Source organism: Jaculus jaculus, chromosome 7 (assembly GCF_020740685.1).
Source record: "Jaculus jaculus isolate mJacJac1 chromosome 7, mJacJac1.mat.Y.cur, whole genome shotgun sequence".
Lineage (NCBI taxonomy): Eukaryota > Metazoa > Chordata > Mammalia > Rodentia > Dipodidae > Jaculus > Jaculus jaculus.
The window spans coordinates 113,045,025-113,059,827 of NC_059108.1; the positions used below are offsets into that span (position 1 = coordinate 113,045,025).

Below are 14,803 nucleotides of genomic sequence, written 5' to 3' on the forward strand. Positions count from 1 at the left end.
GTAGGTGCAGGGGCATGCTGCTGACATGCACATTGGCTCATCTTCTGACTGTTTCCTTCCTCTCCATCCGTGCACAAGCTTTATGAGAATTGACATTTTACCATGCTGATCTAAGGGACCAGAAATCAGTCTATCAGAGAATTCCAATTCCTGTAATGTCTTTATTTTTCATTGAGTCATATTTTATGAAAAGGTAGGTAAAAATCACCTTTCCTTGTACTTGTTTAAAAATCCTATTTCTAAGCCTGGCATGGTGGTGCACGCCTTTAATCCCAACACTCGGGAGGCAGAGGTAGGAGTATTATTGCCCAGAGTTCAAGTCTACCCTGAGACTACATGGTGAATTCCAGGTCATCCTGGACCAGAGTGAGATCCTACCTCGGCCCCCGCCCCCCCAAGAAAAGAAAGAAAGAAATTCTATTTCTAACTGATCATCATTCTACCTGTTTTCTAGTATGTGTAATCCTATAGTAAATTTTTTAAAATGTGCCAGTTAGTTTTTTGGCTCCTTTAATATTTTTTTTTTTTTTTTTTTTTTTTTTTTTTTTTTTTTTTTTGGTTTTCTGAGGTAGGGTCTCACTCTAGCCCAGGCTGACCTGGAATTCACTATGGAGTCTCAGGGTGGCCTCGAACTCACGACAATCCTACTACCTCTGCCTCCCGAGTGCTGGGATTAAAGGCGTGGGCCACCACACCCAGCTTTATTGTTACTTTAAAGTGTTCAGTTTCTTACATTAAGTTCACACTGCTGTGCAGTTGTCATTGCCTTCTGTCAGCATCCAGCCCAGGATTGTTTTGCCTTCAAAACTGAAAGTCTTGCCAGTGGTGGTCACACACACCTTTAATCCCAGCATTCGGAAGGCAGAGGTAGGAGGATCACTGTGAATTGGAGGCCACTCTGAGACTCCATAGCGAATTCCAGGTCAACCTGGGCTAGAGCAAGACCCTGCCTCAAAAAATCAAAACCAAACAACAAACTGCAACTCTTTGCTGTCTTTAACTCCTCACTCTTTCCTCCTTTTGCTTCCTGAACCCATGAAACTAATGACAAGTAGAATAATTTTTCTGTGACTAGCTCATTTTACACAATATAAATAAAGTCTTCAAAGTTCATCTTTGTTACTTCACATCCTCAGAATTTCCTTCTTTTTAAGATGATTAATATTCTGTTGTATGGGCTGGAGAGATGGTTTAGTTGTTAAGCGCTTGCCTGTGAAGCCTAAGGACCCCGGTTCGAGGCTCAATTCCCCAGGACCCATGTTAGCCAGATGCACAAGGGGGCGCACGAGTCTGGAATTCGTCTGCAGTGGCTGGAGGCTCTGGCGCGCCCATTCTCTCTCTCTCTCTCTCTCTCTCTCTCTCTCTCTCTCTCTCTCTCTCTCTCTCTGCCTCTTTGTCGCTCTCAAATAAATAAAAATAAACCAAAAAAAATTAAAAAAAAAATATTCTGTTGTATGTCTGTAGACAGAGTTGTCTTGTGTGCAACCTCTGCCGTGTAGTCTGTGTGTGGACATATGACTCGACCTTCCCAAGATATTCTCCAATTTTTCACTAGTGCAAAAAGATGCTGTAATTGGGGATGGGGAAATGACTCAGTTCCTGAAGGTACTTGTTTGCAAGGCCTGACAACCCAGGTTTGATTTCTCTAGTACGTACATAAAGAGCCTCCCCTCCTCAAATAAATAATTTTTTTAAATAACACACTGCTTATTTTAAAAAATTTATTTATTTATTTTTATTTATTTGAGAGTGACAGAGAGAGGAAGAGGCAGAGAGAGAGAATGGGTGCTCCACAGCCTTCGACCACTGCAAATGAACTCCAGATGCGTGTGCCCCCTTGTATATCTGGCTAACGTGGGTCCTGGGGAATCGAGCCTCCAAGTAGGGTCCTTAGGCTTCATAGGCAAACGCTAAACCACTAAGCCATCTCCAGACCAAAATTTTTTTTTGGTTTTGCAAGGTAGGGTTTCAGTGTAGTCCAGGCTGACCTGGAATTCACTATGTAGTCTCAGGCTGGCCTTGAACTCACGGCCATCCTCCTACCTCTACCTCCCGAGTGTTGGGATTAAAAGCATGCACCACTATGCCTGGCTAACAATAAATAAATTTAAAAATATATTTTTATTATTTATTTGAGAGAGAGAGAGAGAGAGATAAGGAGGCAGAGAAAGAGGAAAAAATATGGGCATGCTAAAGCCTCTAGCCGCTGCAGTGGAACTCCAGGCATATGTGCCATCTTGTGCATCTGGCTTACGTGGGTCCTGGGGAATCAAACCTTGGTCTTTGACTTTGCAGGCATGCTCATTAACCACTGCTAAGTCATCTCTCCAGCCCTAAATAAGTATTTCTAAATGCTGTATTACACTTGTAAAAACATTTTCTTCATTAATCTGCATACTGAAGCTGTGTTTCTAAAATGGGATTTCTGGCACAAGGGTATGCAGACTTATATTTTAGTAGATCAGTTGTTTCTATTCATTTACTTGCAGATAGTCACATCACAGCTATCTCATGTAAGGCACTGTCTAGACTGGGGTTACATAGTTTGCAACACAGCCTCTGCTACCGTGCAGCTTGTGTTCCAGTGCTCTGTAATGTGCATTTCATCTGATTCTGAGGTGCAGATAGCACTAGGGTAAACTTAATTTTCTGAGATAATTGTGAAGTGCTCCCCTATTGCTTTCTAAGTTGCTGGCCCTTGGTGTTATTTTTTAACTTATTTTACTTTTCATAGTTTTAAAAAAATTATTATTAACAATATATTTTGTATGGATACATCATGTGTTGGCACCCTCTTTTCCCTCATCTCTGCCCCCATTCCGTTGGGGATGCTTCTCAGTAGGGTTGCAGGTATTCCCCATGGGGTTGTGATTTATGCATTGTGGGAGCATCAGTAAGTTATTTTTGAGGGGGAGGGAATGACTCTGGGAATGATGTCTCAACCTGTGGCTCTTACAATCTTTTGTCCCCCTCTTTTGCAAAATTTCCTGAGCGGTGGTGGGTGAGTCTTAATTCTATTTCAGTGATGAGATCTTAGGAGCCCCTGGATCTTTGTTTTGGTAGGTGTTGAGTATCCTCAGGGTCTGTCTCCTACACCCTGGTGCATGGAAGCAGTACTCTTGCTTGTCTTCCCAATTCCTTTGTGGATTCAGCTGTGGCTTGGCTGAAGTGTGAGGGGTGGTTTGTCTCCTCCTGCCTCCTTACCTTCTGAAAAAGAGCAGACTCTCCAAGGGGAGTGAAGTCAGCGTAGTTTAAATGGGATAAGCATTATTCATTTAGGGCAAATTTGATGTATGTAATTCTTCTTTTAGCCAAAGACTAGTGAGTGAGAGCTTGACCCTGGAGAACATAATCTTTGTCTTCATAGGATTCTGATCTGGTTCCCAATTCCAGATACGGGTTCCTTTACACTGAGTGGATCTCTTAGCCAATCAAAAGGCTATTGGTTACCTCATGAGACTGTGAGCCACTATTGCACTGGTGTGTACATCCTGTCATGGTGTCTGTTTCTGAGTAGCTTAGACCTCTGGTTGCTCAGACCGTTGTTGACCACTTTCCCCCAGCAGCTCATGTAGCACTTTCCAGCACTAGACAGGCTAACTGTCTGGGGACTGGCTTTCTTCTGAATTCCAGCCAGGTCTCTCCATGCTCTGTGTCAGCAGCATATGGTGTCTTTATCAATAAGGTCTTAGCTTTTGTCTTAGGTGGGTTTTATTTATTTATTTATTTATTTATTTATTTATTTATTTATTTATTTATTTGAGAGAGAGGTGGGGAGGGAGAGAATGGTTGTGCTAGGGTCTCTAGCCACTGCAAATGAACTTTAGATGCATATGTTACCATGTCCATCTGGCTTACATGGGTACTGGAGAATCAAACCTGGGTCCTTAGGCTTCACAACACCTTAACTGCTAAGCCATTTCTCCAGCCCTGTTTTATTTTATTTATTTTTCTGTGGTAAATATTTAGCCATTACACACAGTACATCTATTTCAAAACATCACATTGTACACCAGGAACATACAGAACTTTTTCATCAAATTTATTTAGTTACAAATGGCCTGTGTAAATCCAAGTTAGTTTAGAACTCCTAATCCTCCAACAACAGCCTCACAGATGCTGGGATTGTAGGTTTGCACCACCATGACAACATCCATATTTTATTTATGTATTTATTAGAGAGAGAGACAGATAAAGGAAAAAATGGGGGCACCAAGGGCTTTCAGCAACTGCAAACAAACTCCAGATGCATGCGCTGCCTTGTTCATCTGGCTTTACATGGACACTGGGGAATCAAACTTGGGTCCTTAGACTTTGCATTGAGTGTCTTAACCACCGAGCCATCTCTCCAGACCCTTATGTTTTATTTTTATTTATTTTTTAATTCTTGCTGTATTCTAAGTAGAAGAGAAGTCTGCCATTGTGTGAGGCTGACTTGAAGAAAAATCTTGCAGGTTGGCTTCCCAGTTTCATAGATAATGGAGCATGCAAGAGGCTACTAGTCCTGCTAGAGCCATGACAGTTCTTGCTGTGACCCAGTGCATGCTTTGCATACCCAACATATCTTCTCACATTGGCCATTGATGAAATTACATTCTTTTAATTAAAAAAAAAAAAATTGGAGACCACAGCACTTTCAGAGAAGAGTTAGTTTAGAAGGCTGATTTGTTTAGGTTATTATTGGTGACTTTGTTTTTTCTCAAGGTAGGGTCTCACTCTAATCCAGGCTAACCTGGAATTTACTATGTAGTCTCAGGCTGGCCTCAAACTCTCAGCAATCCTCCTACCTCTGCCTCCTGAGAGCTAGAATCAAAGGCATTCACCACCATGCCTGGCTGTTATTGGTTACTTTTATCTCTGGCATGTAGATAATTTATTTAGAGTTTTTGTTGTAGTAAACAAAACAAAGAATGTTCTCAGCAGTAGAACACTTGCCTAGCATGTGCAAAGTGTCATCTGTAAAAAAGAAAAGAAAGTGGGCTGGAGAGATGGCTTAGTGGTTAAGGCACTTGCCTGTGAAGCCTAAGGGCTTACTTAGGTCCAACTCCCCAAAACCCACATAAACCAGATGTACATAGTGGTGCATGTCTGGTGTTCATTTGCAGTGGCTGGAGGACTTGGTGCACCCATTTTTGGTCTCCCTTGCCCTCTAATAAATAAATAAATGAAAATGTGCTTTTTTTGGTGGTGGAGAGTGTGAGGCACTTAAATCAGGCTTTTGTACTGGCTAAGCATGTACTCTACCACTGAGCTGCACACCAAGAGAAAATGTTCTCTCTCATGAAGTATATAGCCCAAGAATCATGGTAGATTTGAGTGCAATTAGCAGTTTGTCTTGATTATTTTTTTACTTTATGAGAGTTAGTTTTGTTTTCAGCCACTTAACCCCAGCCAAAAAGCACAACTGTCAATGCTTTGATGTACAGGGAATAGTATAAAGACGCCTCTTTGTGTTCTCTCCCCTTGTGTAGTGATATCTGTCCTATAATGTTTTTATCCCCTCTACTAGGGACGAAGGAGAATTGTTCGAGATACAAATTCTATTAAAAAGGAAATTGAAGAAGAGAAAACAGAAAACAAGTTAAAAGATGATACAGAAAATCAGGATATAGATGAGGACTATGAAATTTCAGAGAAAAAAGAAAATGAGCTATTGCTGGGGAGAAAAAATACACCAAAGCAAAAAGAGAAGAAGATGAAAAACCAAGAGGATTCTGATAAAGACTCAGATGAAGAGGAAGAGAGAAGCCACGAGAGGTACATTATCTTATGTTTGTTCTCCAGAAGCACCTGTCTGGGTACAGCAGCGCTTGTTCCTGCTTAGAAATTCAGGTTTGAGGGAATGTCTTCTTATTGGGACTTCCATTCCTCTTGTCTAATGAAGGTGAGACACATTGTGAAGATGATGTGTATTGCCTTTCGGAATTGGAGAATATACTGGTCGCACCGTTTTAATAGCACTTGTGCCCTAAACAGTGGCCTCAAAGAAGGCTGCGCCACCCAGTCAAAAGAAAGGTCCTGCAGTTGACAGCAGGGAAGGGAGCTGGAGAAAAATGGAGGAAGTGGACAAGAGGAAACAGCGACAGCAAAAATTCCATTTTAAAAAAGGTACAATGTGGGAAAGCTAACAAACACATGGGTGCACAGTCCTGGCAGATGTTTCTGTGTGTTAGCTTTATTTAAGACATTTTTTTCTTTTTCAAGTTACTGTATTAGAGTAAGTGGCATGCACCCCTGATTCAAGTTTGGAAAATACATTCTTGCCCCACATCACATCAATAAATTCCAGCTTTTTAATGTTCATCCTATTTGCTGTTGAGTAAAAACTGTGTTTTCCCCCCTGTGTTATTAGACTTGCATGGACAATGAGTTGACTTAAAACATAGCTAAAAATTAGGCAGCCTAGTTACTGTCTTATTATATTGTACATGTTATCAAATGAACTTACTAATTTTTAGATACTACTAAAATCAAAATTTAAATGACCAACGCTAGTATCACACATTTACTTGAAATAAACATTCTTTCCAGCTAATTTGATTTTTTTTTTGTAAGACTAAATTTTCTGGAAATTAAGAGTTGTTAAGCCAAATTTTGACAAAGTAGGCTGCTGTACCCTACTAGTAGCTGACACTCTCTGAAAATAAAACCAGTCGGACGTGGTGGTGCACACCGTTTATCCCAGCACTTGGGAGGCTAAGGTGGGAGGATCACTGTGAGTTTGAGGCCAGCCTGGGACTACAGAGTGAGATCCAGGTCAGCCTGGGCTAGAGTAAAACCCTACCTGAAAAAATAACAACAAAAACCTAAAAATAAAATACTTGCAGAATAAATGTTTAGAAAAGTAGAAGTAATTGGTGAGTGTGTGAAGTATTTGGTTCAGTATGAATAGGTACATTTGAATTACATTTGAATTACTTTAGTGAAAAAAAACAAATTATGCACTGCAATATAATTGGTATTACAAAAAGAGAAAAGAATTATAATTGAATATAATGAGTACTTTATTTTAAATATTTAGGCAAAGGTGAGGTACTTTAAAAGAAAAAACAGGGCCTACCTCCTGTCCAGTTAGGGAAGAAAAAGTGCCTTAAAGTGGCCTCTACCTGCTTCCTATGCATTATAGCATAAAAGCACTTCCTCCCACAAACACCTCTATTGGGGACTCCAATGACATGTGCACCCGAGCTGCTTCCCAGTCTTCCTCCACCCACAGCCCTGTGGAGGAATCTTATCAACAAGATGTTTCTGAACCCTTATTCCCAAAATGCTGGCCAAGGTGGCCTACAAACCTGGCATCATACACCCTGCATGCCCAAATGCTAGTTGGAGGGATCTACAGACTAGTCATGCCCTCTGCTGCATACCACACTTGCTTGTTGTTAAGGAGTGGACCCTGTTTTGTGAATTGACTACCTGTGGAAATGTGACCACTTAGATAATGCATGTTTACCAAGTGCTAGGTATTATATTTGAACCAATAAATGTGAATTCTTTTGCATATGTAAAAAAAAAAAAAAGTAGGATCTAGCTGGGCGTGGTGGCACATGCCTTTAATCCCAGCACTCCAGAGGCAGAAGTAGGAGGATCACCTTGAGTTCAAGGCCACCCTGAGACTACATAGTGAATTCCAGGTCAGCCTGGGCTAGAGTGAAACCCTACCTTGAAAGAAAAAAAAAAGAAAAAAGAAAAAACAACAACAACAAAACCAAAAAAGGATCTAATTATAATTTGAAGTTTTGTGCATAATAAGCCTCAAAATCCAATGTAATTCACAATATTTATTATAAAATGTAGTGATTCCATATATATGTGTGTATATATAATGCATATATGTATATGAATAGCATATAGTTTTAAAACAGTAATTAAACAAATATTTTGCAGAGAAAAGTACATTCAAATATGAAGAGTACTGCATCAAATAAAAATTGAATATGCAGACAACAAATTGTAGTCTCATCCCATATCATAACTCTTAAAGGTAGAGAGTTTATGGAGCACCTATTTTAAGTAATTTTTCTTCTGATGTTTTGAAATTACTTCTTCAGTATATTTTTAAATGTCCTTGGAGAGAAAATGTCCCCATTGCAAGTGGGTTGTCAAAGCATCAGTCATGTCCCTTATGGGCTACTAAAATAATGTCCTTTATTTACTAAAGTGCTTAATATATCTCCTTAAGCTCTTAAAACTCTTGTAACACTGAATTACTTTTGATGTAATTCTCTTCTGAATCCTTTGGATGCTTTAAGGTAAAGGTTTGAAATACTATTGTACTTCCCATGTGAACTTTTATATCTAATTATCAAAGAGAGCTGCTGAGAGATGTTTAAAAATAGAAAGTGTTACAAAACTTAAAAGTTGTATTCTCCTAGCACTATCTTATAGCAGCTTCGTATTTAAAACAAAAATTAGTTTAAGAGACTTGGTTACTAAGGTAGGTAGCCATTGTTCATTATTGTTCCCACCTAACCAATGTAGATGTTTTAAAGTGAGCCCAAAGTAGTAGTGGAGCAGCCGTCTGGTAATGTTGCTGGAAGCTACCTTTAGATAATTTTCATAAGTAATATTTGAATATAAATCCCAAAGATCTTCCAGGACATTTTTTTGGGGGGGGGGATATGGTTTTGAGTTGAGGCAGGGTCTCATTGTAGCCCAGGCTGACCTAAAATTCATTATGTAGTCTCAGGCAGGCCTTGAAGTCATACTGATCCTCTACCGCTGCCTCCCTAATACTGGGATTAAAGGCATGTGCCACCACACCTGACTTAAGGCATATTTTTACCTTGTTGTTTTAAAAAAGACTTTTTTTGACTCTCTGTCATCATTAACTGTGATTATTGATTGTAAGACATAGGGGCTTACCTTTGTGCAGTGCACCTTTACATAATAAATTCCATACTAAGTAGTCCATAAAAATCTTCTCCTTCTCCTCCTTCTTCTCCTCCTCCACTGACATGTTATTAAGGTGATACTTAGGTTGTAAATATTCTGCACCTTGGAGTCTTTTAACATTTATTAATTTGTTCTCCACCAAAATATTAGAAGCATTATCAATGTTGTAATTTACTACAGGGAAGAAACTGAAAGCAAATGTGACTCTGAAGGGGAGGACGGTGAAGACATGGAGCCCTGCCTAACAGGAACTAAAGTGAAAGTAAAATATGGACGAGGGAAAACTCAGAAAATTTATGAAGCCAGCATTAAAAGCACTGAAATTGATGATGGAGAAGTTTTATACTTGGTACATTATTATGGATGGAATGTGAGGTAAGCAATAACTATTACTAGTGAAATGTTTTCAGTGGTTTAAAAGATTAAGATTGTGAAGATGTGTGGGGTGGGGGTTGTGTGGATTTACAAAGCCCACTTGGGTTCCAGGTTACAAGGACTTTGTGCTTCCTGTCAGAGACCAACAGGATCTTCCATTGGAACAGCTCAGGTTTGATACTCAGAGAGGAGAGCATGGAACAGGGGAGCCATGGAACACTATGCCCAAAACACAGGGTAAAAAGTGAATTCATGCCTGGCGTGGTGGCGCACACCTTTAATCCCAGCACTTGGGAGGCAGAGGTAGGAGACTTGCCATGAGTTGGAGGCCAGCATGATACTACCTAGTGAATTCCAGGTCAGCCTGTGCTAAGACGAGACCCTACCTTGAAAAACAAAACAAAAAACAAACAACAAAAGTGAATTTATGAATGCTTAGGTCAGGTCTTGTGGAAACAAGGATTGCCAGGATTCCTTGGAAACACTGCAGAACACAATCAGGGAGCCAGACCACAGCTCTCAACTTTGTCCGCATTTCTTTTCTTTTTAAAATATTTATTTATTCATTAGAGAGGGGGGAATGGGCTTGACAAGGCCTCCAGCCACTGCAGACAAATTGCAGACACATGTGCCACCTTGTGCATCTGGCTTTATGTGAGCTTTTCAAACTTCAGCCTTTAGGAAGTCAGTATGGTCTGGAGTCTTAGGTAGCTCTGGATCTCCTTAGAGCCATGTTTCTTTATGGTTTCTCTGCATAGCAGATGTGTGTTCTGTATGACTTGATTCCCTCACCTCCATATGAGGGGGACAGGGGAAGTGCAATTATTTATTGAGAAGCTGGAAAATTATACCTGTATTGACATGTAAAGTACTTAAAGCAACACCAGCACTTAGTAAGTGCTCAGTGACTGCTGATGTTCTCACTTGACACCACTTACAAGAATGTTGATGAATAAAGTATAAAAGCATAAAATTTCTATTGTCATTACCATGTATTTCTGAATTCAGGTGGCAAGAACTACCTACCCATTTTGTATCACTGGATTTGCAGTCTCAGCTATTATGTCCGCCTTCTTTTCCTCAGATTTATTTGGTTCACAACTTCCACTCTATAGTGTCTGAGTATATCTCTGTTTTGCTTTACAGAATTTCTCTCTGATATCATCCTTCTTACCTTTTTTTTAAAAATATTTTTATTGCCAGGCGTGGTAGCGCACGCCTTTAATTCCAGCACTTGGGAGGCAGAGGAAGGTAGGAGGATCGCTGTGTGTTTGAGGCCACCCTGAGACTACGTAGTGAATTCCAGGTCAGCCTGGCTAGAGTGAGACCCTACCTTGGGAAAAAAAATAACAACACCACACACATACATATATATTTAATTAATTTATTCACATGCATGCATACATACATACATACATACGTGTAAAAAGGGAGAGAGAAAAAATGAACACACTGGGGCCTCCTGCCACTGCAGACAAACTCCAGAAGCATGTGCCGCCTTGTGCACCTGGCTTATGTGGGTCCTGAGGGATTGAACCTGGGTTCCTAGGCTTTGCAGGCAAGCATCTTACCCACTAAGCCACCTCTCTAGTCCAGGTTGTTATTCTTACCTCCCTCACTAGTTACTTGCTTACTCACATGGATTTGCATTTTCCCTACATCTTCCTGAAAGATAGTAAAATTCTGGCTTTCTCATTGAAATAGAACCCTTATAGTTTCTAGAGAATTTTGTCCCGATTTCTGAGAGCATCTGGAAGCATCAGGGGAGTCCTAGTTTCTAGTTGAGAGATCCTAGGATCATCTTATTAGGCAATATTGGTTCTATGAGTACCTTCCCAAAGCACCACTTTGGCCAGGCCATTATAGGCTGCACCAAATTACTTCAAATCAAGCCTGTACTTTTTGGCGATCTGGTATGTTCTGGATGATTTTGGACGTTAATTCTTTGTTAGCCCTAGATTGGGTAGACAACTTCCTTGCTGTGTCCACTTAAGAGGCTATCCTTAATTGCATTATCTATGTCATTTATATCAAATTGAGATGCATGACAGTGAGACTTGGTTCCCTCTGTTCTCTGCATATTTCTCCATACAGTGCCTAGCATTACTAGTAAGCTCTCAGTAATGTCCAAATGAATTGATGTCTAAATAAGATAACAAAGCACAATAGGTACTTAAAAGTCTGATACAGTATTTACAGCCTGTTCTGTATCAAAAATTTTAGGTATTGGGTTAATCCAGCAAGAAATAGTTTTGGGAAGCTGGAGAGATGGCTTAGTGGTTAAGGCACTTGCCTGCAAAGCCTAATGACTCAGGTTCAATCCCTCAGTAGCTACATAAAGTCAGATGCAGTTGGGGGAGTTTGTAATGGCTTGAGACCCTGGCATGCCCATTCTTATTCTCTCTTACCCCTCTCATCTCTCTCTGCTTACCAATAAATAAAGAAAGGGAGAGGGAGAAAGAAAGAAAATAAAAAAGAGAAGCCGGGCATGGTGGCACACACCTTTAATCCCAGCATTCAGGAGGCGGAGGTAGGAGGATCACAGTGAATTCAAGGCCACCCTGAGACTCCATAGTGAATTCCAGGTCAGTCTGGGCCAGAGTGAGACTCTACCTTGTAAAACAAAAAAGAAAAGAAAGAAAGAAAAACAAGAGAAGAAAGAGAGAAAGCAATGGCGCATGCCTTTAATCTCAGCCCTCGGGAGGCAGAGGTAGGATTATCACCATGAGTTTGAGGCCACCCTGAGAGTATATAATGAATTCCAGGTCAGCATGATCTACAGTGAAACCCTGCCTTGAAAATCCAAAAAGAAAAGAAAAAAATTAGTTTAGGGGCTGGGGAGATTACTCAGTGGTTAAAGGTGCTGGTTTACAAAACCTGACAGCCCAGGTTTGATTCCCTAGTACCCATGTAAAGCCACATGGCACAGAGTGGCACATGCATCTGGAGTTCAGTTGCAGTGGAAAAAGGACCTGGTGTGCCTATACTTTCTCATATAGAAGCTGGGTGTGGTGCCACATGCCTTTAATCCCAGCACTAGGGAGGTAGGAAGATCACCGTGAGTTCGAGGCCACCCTGAGACTCCATAGTGACTTCCAGGTCAGCCTGAGCTAGAGTGAGACCCAAATAAATAAATAGATAAATGATTTTTTGAAAAGAGGAATTGTGATGGGGAGATGGCTAGCAGTTAAAGGCCCTTGCTTGCAAAGCCTGCCTACCTGACTTCCATTCCCTACTACCCATAATAAATCAGATGAACAAATTGGCACAGGCATCTGGAGTATCTTTGCAATGATAAGAGACTTTGGTGAGCTCATTATCTCTTGCTGCTTGAAAATAAAGTTTTAAAAAATTACAAAAATACCTTTTGTGCAGTAGTATAGGTACTGAGATAGTATTTCAGTGGAAACCTGTGTACATTGGAGTTAACTACTTCCCACATTTCCATGATAACTGGATATAAAGTGAGGGTGTGATTTTCAGATACGTGAGTTATTCACATGATATAGTCTAAAGTAAGACTGCCTACAGTTTTACTTTACTTAAATATTCAAATCTAGCTGGGTATGATGGCGCACACCTTTAATCCCAGCACTCAGGAGGCAGAGGTAGGAGGATCACCATGAGTTCGAGGCCACCGAGTCTACATAGTTAATACCAGGTCAGCCTGGACCAGAGTGAGACCCTCCCTCAAAAAAACAAAAAAAAAAGAAAAAAAAGAAAAAAAATCCAAATCAAGTCTTAGATTTTGATTGAATACTATAAATATCTGTTACATTTGTATAATGTAGTAAGTGTTATGTAGTTCTAGAAAGTTTAATTTCTTAATAATCTCTTAGTGACTTGGGTTGATTATATTGAAATTTAAAAGTGATGATAATCTTTTGTAAAAAGGTACATGGAAAATGAGTCTTCAATTTGAGTTAAAGAAAACAAACTTAAAATTACATCTAAATACCTCTAAATGACTTCAGATTCTAAAGTGGCATGGTTCAGAATAAAGTTTTATTAGAAACACTAAATACTAGGGTTCTGGAGAGGAAAAGAAAGTAAAATGTGACTTGATAACTAATTAGGAACTGATCATACTGCAAATTTAAATTTATATTATCTTTAATATTCATTCATTCAGTAGAATGAATTCAAGTATAAAACTTGCTTAGAATCTCAGATGTTTGAATATTGTGTAAAACAAAGCAGTTCAAATAGTTTGGGAGGTCTACATAAGCAAACTCAACATTCAAAGCTGAGAAGTTCTCTCCCTTGATGGTAGCTATAGAGTGCCTGGTCTAGTTGTTGGCATGTCTTACCAGCAGACCAGTTCTTGTGCCCTTTATATTTTTGCCAGTGATTGAAACAAAACTCATTTATCTTCCTGGTGTGTGTGTGTGTGTGTGTGTGCAGTGAATATCTTCTATTAGTGTATCATTGTGAAATTTAATACTTCTTCTTTAAGGTATGATGAGTGGGTGAAGGCTGACAGGATAATCTGGCCTTTGGACAAAGGTGGACCAAAGAAAAAACAAAAGAAGAAAGTTAAGGTATGTTTAGAGATTCGTATGATCTTGATGAGTACATGAATTCTTCAGATGATATAGTAGCCTTGTGTAAGGAACTTCTATAGAAAATTTTTACATTCTTAGTAACCGTGAAAAGGTACAGGGATTTACCGTACAATTTCCCTTAGACCCTCTCCCGCATACATGTGTAGTGTTCCCCATTGTCAACTCCATTACCACACTAGATTGGTGTACTTGTTGCATTTGACCAACCTACAGTGACACACCACAGTCCCTAGTTTACTTTGGAGCCTGTGCACCTAGGAGGTACAGCTTGAGTTTGCTGTGCCATCTGTGAGTTTGGACACATGTGCATTAACATGCACCCATCCTTTAGTATCATATGGAGGAGGTTCATTGTCTTGAAAATCCTCTGTGCTCAACCTGTTCTTCCTCCTGCTTCCACCACAATCTCAGGCAACCTCTGATCATTTTACTGTTGGCATAATTTTAATTGTACTAATAGAATATAGACTTTTCAGATAGGCCTCTTTGACTTAGTAATGTGCATATATTCAAGGTGTTGAATTATATGTTGTTTTTTAGGAGGTAGGGTCTCAATCTATCCCAGGCTGACCTGGAATTCACTATTTATTCTCAGGGTAGCGTCCAGTTAACAACCATCCTCCTACCTCTGCCTCCTGAGCACTGGGGATTAAAGGCATGCACTACCATGCCGAGCTTTATCTTGTTGTCTTTTTAAAGGATAGTTGGATAGTTGTGGTTTTTGTTTTCTTTTTTTTCTTTTATTTTTGCAAGTTAAACAAAAAAATTTTCATTTATTTGAGAGAGAAAGTGGGCATTTTGAGAGAATAGGGGCACATCATTGCCTCCTGCTACTACAAATGAACTGCAGACACACATGCTACTTTGTGCATCTGACTTTACATGGGGACTGGGGAATCAAACTGACCTGCTGAGCCATCTCTCCAGCCCTTGTTCTGATTTTTCTATGGTGTATTCCAAGAACCAAA

General features: G+C 39.9%; 1 protein-coding gene across 2 annotated transcripts in view; it reads left to right on the forward strand.

Moving 5' to 3' along the window:
• Positions 1–14,803, forward strand: part of Arid4a (AT-rich interaction domain 4A) — a 90,783-nt gene that overhangs the window by 61,798 nt on the left and 14,182 nt on the right. For both annotated transcript variants that reach the window (XM_045154492.1, XM_045154493.1), the window contains exons 16-18: positions 5,510–5,757; positions 9,076–9,270; positions 13,727–13,811. In XM_045154492.1, the coding sequence (XP_045010427.1) occupies positions 5,510–5,757; positions 9,076–9,270; positions 13,727–13,811 (528 nt within the window). The remainder of the gene's footprint in view (positions 1–5,509; positions 5,758–9,075; positions 9,271–13,726; positions 13,812–14,803) is intronic.